Genomic DNA, 12,491 nt, shown 5'->3' on the forward strand with positions numbered 1-12,491 from the left:
CAGGTTTCCACCCCCCACTTGGATTGATCACATTCTGGCTTCTTGGACAAGGGCAGGACTAAGCCTGTGTCAGGGGATGCCCCTTTCATGCCCCTTTGTGCAGTTGTTGGGCACACCCCACAGGCCATCCTCCGAGCAAAGACCCTTTTTCCCTTCCCTGGGAGTAATTTACAACTCCCAGCAGGCTGCCAGATGATCATTTGGGATTAACTCTGAAAAGGCTAGCCGAGGCTTTTAGACAGGAACATCCCAGCTGTCTAGGAACACACAGTGGTTTTGGATGGACCATAATTTAAAAAATGCAAGTATAGAATTGCCAATGTATCAAAACAGTAATGACACAAAGAAAATAATGTACAAATAATTTGTTCAGGAGACATGGTCAACTTGCATTGTCTTAAACATATACAATATAGCAGAATCCAGAAAATAGTACTTTTCGCTCCTGATCAGACGTGAGAGGCAATTAGCCATTGCTATAGTGTGGATATTACTAGGCAGCGATAGAACAGGCAAAAAAAAGTATACAAGTTTGTACAGTGCATGGAACTCTAATCATCAGACAGCATAGGGTGTCGACGCTTCGATCCACTGCAGATTTAGGGCCATCATCTAGACTAGTGGAAGATTATAGAAGCAAGAGCGGGAAATATGTGATTGTCCATGAAAAAAATTCCTCTGCCTGGCTGCTGGGAGGCAAGTGTTTAAAACTGATTTATCAATGAAGTCCCAAATAATTTGGGAATAAAGGACTGCACGTACATCAGTTATGAAAACCTTATAAGTCTGATAAGATTAAGAGGCACATCCTGACCTTACGCGACAGATACTCGACTTTCGTCGTCCTCCTGTTTTCATGGATGATTTGTGTGCAGGTGTGTGTATAAACACTGCCCAAATGCATTAGAGCACTTTACATGAGCAACAGAGTACATGACAGAAAGTCAGATTCAGCCAGGATTCTAATCTGATTCCCCATATCTGAAGGTGGCAATTCTGGCCGTTCTGCCACATCCATATTTCTCAATTTATGTGTGAAAGTCATACACAAAACAGATGATAGAGTATGATGACGTATAGTGAGCACATTCTCTTTTGAAATGTTTTTTTGAAGTAAAAAAAAAACAGCAGCAAAGAATACTGGATTATTAACTCAGAGTTTTTGTTGGAAATACTTGCAAGGGCTCCAGCCTCGAGAGGTCAAATAAGTCTCCAGGCAGACAGGGGGGGGTCATAGAAATCTGAACCCCAGGAGAAGTTCAACCTGGCCATAAGCCTTCTGTGGCATAGAAACCCAAATCCCCAAGGGGAAGTTCAGCCTTTTTTAAGCACTCTTGAGGCTGGAGGTTTTACTCTCCAGCTTGGAGGTCAGGGATCTCTAGAGGTTGGTCCTATGGCTGCATTTTATGTGGCCTGAAGTGTAAAAGAAAGACTCGGACACGTCAATGCTTTATTTGAAGTATATTCCTGACAATGATTTTTTATATATAACAATGACTGTGTATAAACATGGTTACTGATTCCATTGATCTGATGATGATTTTTAAAATGTGATTATTATTCCCATACTGTGGAGACCCCCTCAACAAAGCCAATAGGCCTGCTTTATTTCAAATGACATCTCAATACAGTGATGTTCTATTTGGGGACAGGAGGTATTGTATTTTTACGGGTCATGACCCATTATAGGCCAAATGGAATTTTATAATGTCATTTAAAGTATCTAGACCTACCTAATGTACATATTTGTGATTTAATGTGTAGTATTTATTAGTGTGTGTAATAAATGTACTTTTTATTTTTCAAAGAAACAGCACTGACTTGAAATAATCTATTGAGTGTTATTGAGTGCAGCGAATGGCAATTACAAGCCCATATCACCCCTCCCCCCCTAAGTAGACCTTGGACTGCTCTGCTTCGCTGCCTTGACCAAGTCAAGTGCTACAACGAGGTGCTTGGTTCCCAATGCAGTGACAAATGTGGACCTATTACTTGCGCAGGCTTCACATCCTGCACAACTAATAACCCAATTTCTTACAGTAAACCAATAAAAATATAAACAAGGTGATGAGCTTTTCACAGCACGACATCATGATCGCGCATTTTATTCTTTTTTTTCTGAATTTGTTGGAATCATAATTACTTAAAGTTAAATTGAAACACAACAAACCAACCATTTCAAGACATGATTTCTTACTGAATCATCGATGTCAGTATCAACCTTTTTGAGTTTTTTTTTTGTCACGGTATTCGAGAAATAAAAGCATACTTAAGTTAAAGTGCTTTTAATTTGAAACAAAGCTTTTTACTTGTACATATAAAAATGTTTAATTAACCCAAAGATTTGAAACTCATGGTGTCTATCAGAAACAAAACTTTTAAAGAGTCAACCACATCTCGCTAAATATTTTTCCATCAACGTCTGCCTACCTCTGTTATCCATTCTAAATGGAGCTGGGGCTTTTTTTTAATACAAATGCCATATGCTACAAACCTACTTCAATGTTGTTGTCCTTAGTTTTGATCGCCACGTCCTATAAGTAGTCTATGACAATGTCAATTTTTAACAATGAGTTCTCTTATCTTTGTATGATTTACATTTATGTCACTGTTCGACTAACAATGTGCTTATCTTTCTGAACAGTATGGTCTGTATTCGTCTTTTATGGGCTGCTTCATTTACTGCTTTCTGGGCACATCCAAAGACATTACTCTTGGTCCCACTGCCATCATGTCTCTCTTAGTCTTCTTATATACACACAAGGACCCCACCTATGCTGTCCTGTTGACGTTCCTTTCTGGTTGCATTCAGCTAGCCATGGCTGTCTTACACCTTGGTAAGATATTATGCACTTGCATTTACTATCTTGATGACACTGGTAATAAGGGCACTTGGTGGTTTTGATTTAACTCCACACTCACTTAAAAAAAACTTTCCAATGTTTGTCAATCCAGGATTCTTGCTGCAGTTCATTTCATTCCCTGTCATCAAAGGATTCACATTGGCTGCTTCGCTTACTATTGGCTTTGGTCAAGTCAAGGTGAGTTGGTCAGTAGCATGATTTCTGTGCTCCCTTCGGGGCTAACGTAGAATGAGAACGTGCACAGAGGGTTTGAATGATTTATAATCAAGTTAGCTGTGCGTGTATGTTGCTGGGTGCCAGTATTTTGCACTGCGATTGTATGGGAGTACGGGACTAGGACTACATTGGTAGACTGCTGTACTGATGGTTGCTCATTTTTTGGCATATTGGTTTATGGTGAAGTTGGATGACGGTGCTGGTAATAATGTTACATGGTTGAGTGGTGATGCATTGTGTTGTAATATTTATAATTTTACCCTGTATTTCAATAGAACATTCTGGGACTCCAGGGCATTCCACAGCAGTTCTTCCTCCAAGTGTATTGCACATTCCAAAAAATCGGTGAGACGAGGTAAGCTCTTCTTTTTATTTAGTTTTTAACTTCTGCAAAACCTTGTGATTTTAAGGGGGAAGCGTTTCAGCAAGTGATACAGTAGAAACTTGCATACAGAATAAGAAAGTATTGGTAAAGTTAGTAGGTTTAGCTTTAATGTGCAAATATATGCAAACACATACACACTCAAATGAGGCCAGGCCTCTGGGATTATTTGGTGTTTTTATGTAATGCCTAGGCAGCGCGCATGCACTGTCTGGGAGACCTGCTGTATTCGATACCGAACTTTGCTACCGCCTGCTGCCTTCTCGGTGCAGTGTCGCTCTTTATGTCTGCCTCCTAATTGGTTCAGGCAGCCACACCTCACTTCCGTTTTTCCTGCAGAACAACACCGTCTAACTACAGTGTCTTTCCGCTTCCATTCTTTATCTGGTCTGCAGAAAACTATTTTTTCTAATTGTTGCACTGCTGCACAAGTCCTGCTCGTCTTTGCTGCTCATGGTGCATGGCCTGGCTCCCAGGGTGACTCTTAAGCATGCAGTTCTCAAGTGCCTTTCTGACCGTGTGCACCCAGCTCTTCCAAATAACCCTCTGGCGCCTCTCCTGCTCCTTCTCCTCTAATTGTTCCACTGCGGCACGCTATGCTTTATTCCTTAAATATGGCGGCTGCACATTGGTTTTTTTATGCACGGCACGCCACACAGTGTATACAGCAGGGTGCGTGCTTTGCTCGCGCTGCCATTCAGCGAGAGCAGGGTGGCCTTGAATGAGAACTTTTTTGTATACGGCCGCATGTCATGGTATAACACGGCACCCACTGTCATGCTTTTTTTAATCACCATGGCGCCCATTTTATGATCCATGTGTATAACTTTTGACATAAAAGACGCTGCGCTTTGTTGCAGCACAGCGCCTGCTTTTGTGTTTCTTGTTTCTGATACCTGTGCAAGACCTCCGCTTCCCCATCATCTCTTTCTAGCTCCCTCCCTCTCGTTGCCAGAGGAAGGGCAGAATGCAAGGGCAGCGCTGGTGCCAGGACCTAGGGGCATAGGAGCCTAAACAGCGGGCTCATGGCCATAGCCAGTAACCCTACCCTGTTATTCCTAAACATCTTGTTTCATTTTCCAACATCTGCCGGCGGCCATTGCAGAGCAAATCATTGTGTGCAAGGACAGAGCGCCTAGAGCAAGAGGGTAAAAGGAGCCGAGTGCAAGGTGAGGCAGGGCAGAAACATGTATGTATGGCAGTGTCAGTGTGCAAAAATCAGTCTCCATATGTGCTTTAATTTCAGTATTAAACTTTTCCTTAATCCCATTCACTCTGGGCTGCCATGTCATATGGTCGGAGTTTATTCCCAGGCGGGTGTGGAGGGGAGCTGAGCGCCCAGGGGCAATAGACAGGGCACGTAGGAAGATCAATCGCGAGATGCGGGCATTCTGCGCCAGGGAGGGGGTGGGGAGGATGGAGCACCCGGAGTTGCGCTATGGTGCAAACTATTTTTTCCAGGAGGATGGGGTTCACCTGTCCAGGTACGGCATGGAGCTGTATGTAGTGCAGCTAAAGGAGGCTTTAGATGGGGCCCTGGGGGTGGTCAGGTATCCCAGGAGACAGGAGTCCTAGGGGGGGGTCGAAAGTCGTAATCGACTTTCGAGTGGCGCTGTCCTAAGGAAATAGGGTGGTGTGGCTGGAGGCCTGGGACTGCATGGTAGCGGGGGTTGGGGTCATGGAGGTCAGTAGGGGCATTTAGTAGAGGGGTAGGTTGATGAGCGTATGTTGTTGTATTACTGTTGCAATGTTCGGGCTTACATTTAGGGGTGGGGGTGGGGGGCTGTTAGGCAGTTTGTTATTTAGTGAGCAGTAGTTTTGTTCGGCACAGGCCAAGGGGGATGTGTTATACGTGCACCTGATTCCAATAAAAGCGGCCTTTTTCACACACTTCTGGTTGTCAGTGTCTCTGCTTCCCCCCCCTCACCTACCGGTGTGCCCCAATGGGGATTTGGGGGGGTGGCCGACCAACGGGAGGCTCGCCCCCCCGGGGAAGTTTGGGGCACCGGGGGAGGGGGGGGGGAAGCTTGGCATAAGGGGCTCGCCGTAGCGGCGTCTTTGGGCTGGTTGGGCGGTTTGGGCTTCTTTTGGGCTTCTTTTGGGCTTGGGGTCTACATAACCGGCCATTTTGTGTCACCGCGCACTGTTTGTGGTGCGGTGACACAGCAGCCAGGTCTTAGCAATTTTTGTCCCGCCCTCCCTCCCTTTAGAAGGGTTTTTTAATTTCATGGTCCCGGGGTTTTTTCCCTTTGTGCGGGGGGGGTCGGGGACATGGTCCCGAGGGGCTTTGTTGGTTGATGGTGCACTGGTTAGGGTTGCGGTTGTGTTTTTTGTCGCTGGAACAGGTGCGTTGTGGGGGCGCTGTCCTAAGGAAATAGGGTGGTGTGGCTGGAGGCCTGGGACTGCATGGTAGCGGGGGTTGGGGTCATGGAGGTCAGTAGGGGCATTTAGTAGAGGGGCAGGTTGATGAGCGTATGTTGTTGTATTACTGTTGCAATGTTCGGGCTTACATTTAGGGGTGGGGGTGGGGGGCTGTTAGGCAGTTTGTTATTTAGTGAGCAGTAGTTTTGTTCGGCACAGGCCAAGGGGGATGTGTTATACGTGCACCTGATTCCAATAAAAGCGGCCTTTTTCACACACTTCTGGTTGTCAGTGTCTCTGCTTCCCCCCCCTCACCTACCGGTGTGCCCCAATCTGCAGCAATAGAATCATGCCTGCAAGCCTCTCTCTCTCTCTCGCTGCAGCAGTTTTACTGTGTGCATGCAAACGGGGATCCAGCAGTGCAATAGTGAGTGTGATCCTGAGAGGGACTGCAGTCACCTACATGGCCCTCATTATGCAGTAGTGGCAACGTTTTTTAAACTCAAGTCTGTGCCCTTCGCCCTGGGTCCATTTAAATTAGATGTATGTTGTCCGTGTGCTGGAAACAAGCTAATCCTGCTTACGAAATAACAATCATCAAGCTTTAAAGTTTACCTGAGCTGTATGAAAAGCTCTCCGATGGCAGCTCCAGAGTGTGCAATTTGTTCAGCTCCTGAACTCGCAATGATTTCACAATAATCCGCTTTCTATGAAAACACCTGTGTTCCTTTTAAACTACGGAGGCCTTTTTGTGAAGCGTTCCAGTGTTCCTGTTTTCTGTTTCCCCTCTGTGCCCCCAGGTGGGAGCTGTCTCCGTGCACACAATTCCACTCCACACAATTGTACAACTAACATTTCCAATACAACCCACATAATCCCACCCCACACACATCCACTACACACCAAACAAAAACATAAAAAATACATTTTAATTTACAACACCAATAGCTCTAACTCTTGCAAATGCGAGACCTATTGCTTTGCAAATACTTGTTTGCTGTATCTATGGGCATAGTAAACATGTTTGTGGGCATGGTAAGCTGACTAGGAACTAGGGGCCTGCTCCTGGTTAGGGAGGTGCCAGGAGTCCCCACATCCACTTGTTGGTGATAGGCATAAAAGAGGCATCCTGAGGCACCCTTTTCAGAACTCTTTCTGGACCTTCAGAAGATGAGAAGACTGCACCTGCTCTCTGTAAGCTGAGAGGAGCCGTAAAGGACATGGCCTGCTCCCTCTTGTACCTACCCAGGACAAAGAGGTGGACTTCAAGGGTCAGTTGGCTCGATCGCCGATGTGACTGCATGAAGACAACCAGCTGCTAGAGGCCCTTTCCTGGCAACTGAACCTAGACTGGACTATGCTGTTGACCTCTGCCTAACTCCCAGTGAGTTCCTAAGTGCCTCTCCTGATGTCCTCGGGGCTCTAGAAATGTACCAGAAGAAAGACTGGAAACTTGAAAACTTTTCCTCCAGACCAGTGGGACTTAGAAACTTTTTCAAACTTTCTGCTTCACTGACATTTAACAAGACTAATCCACTGGGTATTTCTGACACAGGCTCCAACACGGTTGGCCTGAAAATGCACTTTGGTACCAAAACCATTGACTGTCATTGGCACTTTACTCTTTCTTGGTGCTATTTCTACTTAACTGTTTAAAAATTGATATTTCTGGGTCCCCTTATTGAATTTATCCCTTTGTTTATAACATTTTCCTAATTTGATTTGGGATCTATATTGATTTGCATTTTAACTTTATTGCTGTTTTGGTACGGCCTAATACTTCACACATTGCCCTGAGTTAAGCCTGTCTGCTCCGTTTCATAGCTACGAGGGGGTTGAGCGCAGGTTAATTTAGTGACTTTTTAGGATTGACTCTGACAAGGGTTGAAATTATTCTTTGAAGTGTGCAGTTTACCTCAAATAATAAGCCGGTTTCCTACAGACGTGATTAGTATTCTCAAAGGATATAATGTTGCAATGTTAGGCCTCACAATAAATGACTGTGAATGTCTTTTAGATGTCAACATATGCCCAAAAACGTGTTTTATAAAAAAACAAAAATGGATCAGGTGCAAACCGAGAGGCACAATAAGGCAGTTCGGGATCGGTGTCTCTGTCAGGAAGTGCCAATCAGGAATCATTCACTTACTGCTACCTGCAGAGCGCCAATTGTGTTTCTGATTCCCTCACCTCCATTCACAATTGTTTCTGCCTTCCCTGGAGTGTAAGTGATGATGTGCCTGTGGAAGGGGAGATGGAGATGGACCTCTCCCACACCTTCATCTCGGGTATTATCTTGCAATAGCCCACAGTACATATGACAGATGTACACCAAAGGCACACAGTAATGTCTATGAAGAGGGGCTGCATTGCCTCTTTGCTTGCGTCCTGAATCCCGATGTAGAGGCTGATGCAAAGTGGCAAAATGCCACCATCATTCTTACTGCCTGAGTCTCCGAGCAATGAATGTATGTCCATTTGTCAGATCCAACGTGGGCAAAAAAAGCCAGTCAGTGAAAATTATTTTCAAAAGATCAGTCGGGCAGTAAACACTATTTTTACACCAGACCTAACGAGTGGGACATATTAAAACAAATAGAAAACAAATATGTTTTCAGAGATTGACTGCAACTAGAAGTTCTCTTTGCCAGACCCAGCAATAATGTATTCCATAGTTACAATAATGAAAATGCGGATCACCTCTGTAGACACACCAGGGAGCAAGGAACCTTTAGTAGCAAACGCCATTAGAAGATGGGTGGGACAGTGCATGTTGTCACTTTAACTGGTAGGAGCGAAACCATGCAGACTTTACAAGGCATTAGACCAGAAAGCTCATCTTGCAGAATGCCAGTGAGAGTGCAAACAGGTTCCACTAATAACAAACATTCTTAGTCCATAGATCAAATTACCTACAATTTAGACACCCTGCAACTAGTTACATTGTAAGCTAGGGCTCCGTCTGAGAATATTAAAATTTGCGGATTGTGTTTATCTTGTAAAATCGGTTGTGGACCGAACTGAACCCACTGTTTCTCCAGTTTCTGTAACCCTGTGTGAATGCTTTAGGCCACAGCCATCTGCTCACTCAGTAGAGGATACCACATAGCTGCTTCTCTGACTAAATCAATTGCTGTGCTTCAACAGTGTAGCTGCCTTCACCTCCAGTCAGACATCCTTTCATGGCTGCTCACTCTGCAGCTCTGTCCACTATTAACCTCTACAGGAAGGCCACACGAGAGTTCCTTGGGGCAGCCATGACACTGTGCTTTGCTGGGGATTCAACATTATGCAGTGCATCTCTAATCCTGCTAAAGGTCCTCCTCTAGGCGTGTTTAATCCACTGCTGCTTTTACTGACCTCCTACAGACCCAACCACAGAGGTGGTTTTAGGGGTGCAACTCCAATATTTCCTGAGATACCTTCCTGCTAAGAAATGCAATAAGGGATCGTCAGTTGAGAATGTGTTAATATCACTCTCCGATGAGTGATATTGTGATGGTAATTAGGAAACCTGTTTTAAAGTCATATGTTAAAGGTCTGATTGAGAAAGTAGTGCGCTGGGTGGTTGTGATCTCAAAAACCTAGCACCCGCCCAATCGCCAATCAACTCAAGACATTACCAACTGGGCTGTAAAGTTCAAAATTTCAGTGCTTAACAGCTCTTTAATGGAACAGTAAAGTGATTATCAGTAGCATCCCCAAGCTGAGCAAAAGGACTATTTCACTGGAGCTCGAGAAGAGGAGGGCTGCAACTCCGACAATGTGAGACATACATCGGGCAGTGCCGCACATTCATATCCTTTTTAGTCTGTTTTACTGGGCATAAATCATCTTTATGCCTCCTGGTTTGGGCTTGCTACGTGTGAGTCTAGAGGAAGTGGTCTTGAAGTTCCAGACTAATTTCCACTAGTTTGATTCTACGCGTACCTTCTCCAACACAAGTCTAGTCTTGGCATAGAGACTCTCACATGGCCCTCCAGTATACCAGGGACTAGATCTTTACAGCACTCATGTTTTTAACTGGGGTGTTTACCATGTGCGATCATCTGATGAATTGTATCCTTTGCTTCTGCAAATTAAAAGAAATTAAGAATACATTCGCTCATCGTTCATTTACCATGATTTCAATTTTATATATAAATATATAACATTATTGGGTTTTTTTGGTTTTTTTTTTTGCAGAGTTGCCGATATCTTGTTGGGTTTGATCTGTTTGGTACTGCTCCTGGTGCTCACTTGGATGAAGGGCCGCATACCCAGACCACATCGAGGATTGCCTATCTGGCTCAAGTTATGCCATCTGATTGTCTGGGTGACAGCAACAGGTTTATGCTTTTATTTGATATACTGAGATTCGTCTGTTGAGCTGAACTTGTTTACATGTGATGTTTGCCTTTTAACTTTCTTCTGAAAGGATAAACAAATTCACCTGACGGCAGTAATATTTTGGCTTGGTACTTTGGTCCAGGATCAGAGAACTGCTTATTTTGTTGGTGACTTTGTAAAATCTATCCGTATTTATATCTTGTCGATGGTGATCTCCCAGGGACCTGTATGAATAAGTGTCATGAATTGGCAGTTTCCGTTTAGATAAAGGATTTAATGAGCGTGGTGTGCCCTACTTTTCAGAATATGATCAATTCATTATATGTGCTATTCCTTGTGCAATTTAACAACTGATGCATGTGCTATTTCTGCTCATGGTGAACGTGGGAAAGTAAATACTCAACAGTCATGCACCTTGCACAGTCATTAACACCTAAAAACACACATTCAGGCAAACTAGTAAGTGTGTCATTTGTTTTCATACGTACCACCTGTTGTCCCTCTTTATGGCATGTTTGTGTTTTCTCAGCCCGTAATGCCCTGGTGGTTATTGTGGCAGGCCTGGTAGCATATTCCTTCGAAGTGATGGGATACCAGCCCTTTATTTTAACTGGGAGGACAGCCCAGGGCCTCCCAAGTCTTCAGCTGCCTCCGTTCTTTGAGGAGACTTCCAACGGCACCATCCCATTCACACAAATGGTACAGGTGAGGGAAACTTGAATGTCAGGTGTGAGCCAGAATACAGAGAATATGGTTAGATAACCCTTGCTGAAGGGTGGGGCAGACAGTTCTGTACGGTGTGCTCAGAGACTGAGATGGGGAAGGGTAGGGGAGGAACCTGGGGAGGAACCTGGAGATGGCATGAAATCATCATTCAGAAACTCTATTGACACATAGCTTTCTCTCCTAGGACTTAGGAGCCGGGCTGGCCGTGGTGCCCCTCATGGGTTTGGTGGAGAGCATTGCCATTGCCAAGGCATTTGGTAAGTGTTTCATGAAGATCTCGCAAGAAGAATCCCATTATACATTTATTCTTTTAAAGGTTTATTTAAAGGTTCAGTCCTCCTAAAAATATTCTTGGCCTTGTTTTCCATTTCTGTAATACCTCAACTTAATGAGAACTTTAAAGTCACCCACTTCATCCGTGCATTTTATTAATCAAGTCATTTCATAACGGGTACCACAATCCTTCCTGGTCAGATGCCCAGGTCTGACCCTGCTGTGGCCATCAAGCTTTACTGCACAGTTGTTATTTAAGACTTTGTCACCTTTGTGGATCATATTATGAGAGAATACATCAGCAGAGTCCTTCCTCACTAGTTAATGGACTGGCCCCTCCCCACAAGCTATCTGTGTATGTAACTACAATGAATGATTTCCCTCCCCAAAGATCTCTGAGGCCATCATGAGATAGAATGTAAAACTTTTCCAAAACCACTGGTAAAATAAATGTAATACAGTTTTAGATGTCTTTTCATGGTGTATGTGGTGCTCCTCATAGGCATATCCTATAGGCCATTTACTAGAACACTCCTTTCCACCATAGACCCTAAAAGAAAAAACATTTCACCAAATGGCACGCTTAATCATAGAAGCTATGACCTCAACAAATTTCATCGCAAAGCCTCCACCTAGGCCTACCTGCCATAACAGATGCAACGGATTCAGAATTTTGCATCCAGTCATTTGATATACCTATGTCACAGGAGTCCCTTCTTTTCAGCTCTGGAATATTTGAATTAGTAGCGTAGTTTGAGGTGAAATAAGGTTTTAAGTAAGAGTATTCATCAGGTATTTCACCAACATGACTACATTCAGTTGCTGCACGACTTGCCGCTGATCTGCATCTTCAGTTGTTGCTTATTAGAAAGCAAGGGTAGGTGTCTGTACTTTCCCCTTACTAGCCCCAGTTCTGATCAGTCTGCTTTGTTATCGAGGCTTTTGATGGTCCATATAAAAAATAAAACTCATTGCACTTCCTTCAATAAGTGCTTCCTTTAAAAGCGTACCTTTTCTTATCTTCCTTTGGACATCACTGACTTCACATTTGGATCAATGACTTCTTGTTCCCCTCTTTGTTTCGCACGGTAGCCCACATGATTATTGCATACCCTTTCACTCCGCACCCTGTAGCAGCCTCAGAGTTACACGAGTACAAGACAGCTCAGGTGGCCTATTTACAAAAGCCATTTAGGTGTACATAAAATCGAATTATATACATTCTCCAAAATGCAATCCACAATCCTCCGGCCAGAGGCCTACTCTGCGTCATCTTATCTTTTCTCTACAGAGATCTCTTCCCCGGTGGCAGAGATCTCCACACATGTAAGTATAGGTTT

General features: G+C 44.1%; 1 protein-coding gene across 2 annotated transcripts in view; it reads left to right on the forward strand.

Annotated features, from left to right (window-relative positions):
• SLC26A11 (solute carrier family 26 member 11) overlaps window positions 1–12,491 on the forward strand; it is a 249,507-nt gene that overhangs the window by 90,252 nt on the left and 146,764 nt on the right. For both annotated transcript variants that reach the window (XM_078654073.1, XM_078654074.1), the window contains 6 exons: window positions 2,645–2,837; window positions 2,956–3,041; window positions 3,356–3,435; window positions 10,009–10,151; window positions 10,682–10,857; window positions 11,063–11,135. In XM_078654073.1, coding sequence (XP_078510199.1) covers window positions 2,645–2,837; window positions 2,956–3,041; window positions 3,356–3,435; window positions 10,009–10,151; window positions 10,682–10,857; window positions 11,063–11,135 — 751 coding nt within the window. The remainder of the gene's footprint in view (window positions 1–2,644; window positions 2,838–2,955; window positions 3,042–3,355; window positions 3,436–10,008; window positions 10,152–10,681; window positions 10,858–11,062; window positions 11,136–12,491) is intronic.

The sequence above is a fragment of the Lissotriton helveticus genome, chromosome 7 (assembly GCF_964261635.1).
Source record: "Lissotriton helveticus chromosome 7, aLisHel1.1, whole genome shotgun sequence".
Classification (NCBI taxonomy): Eukaryota; Metazoa; Chordata; class Amphibia; order Caudata; family Salamandridae; genus Lissotriton; species Lissotriton helveticus.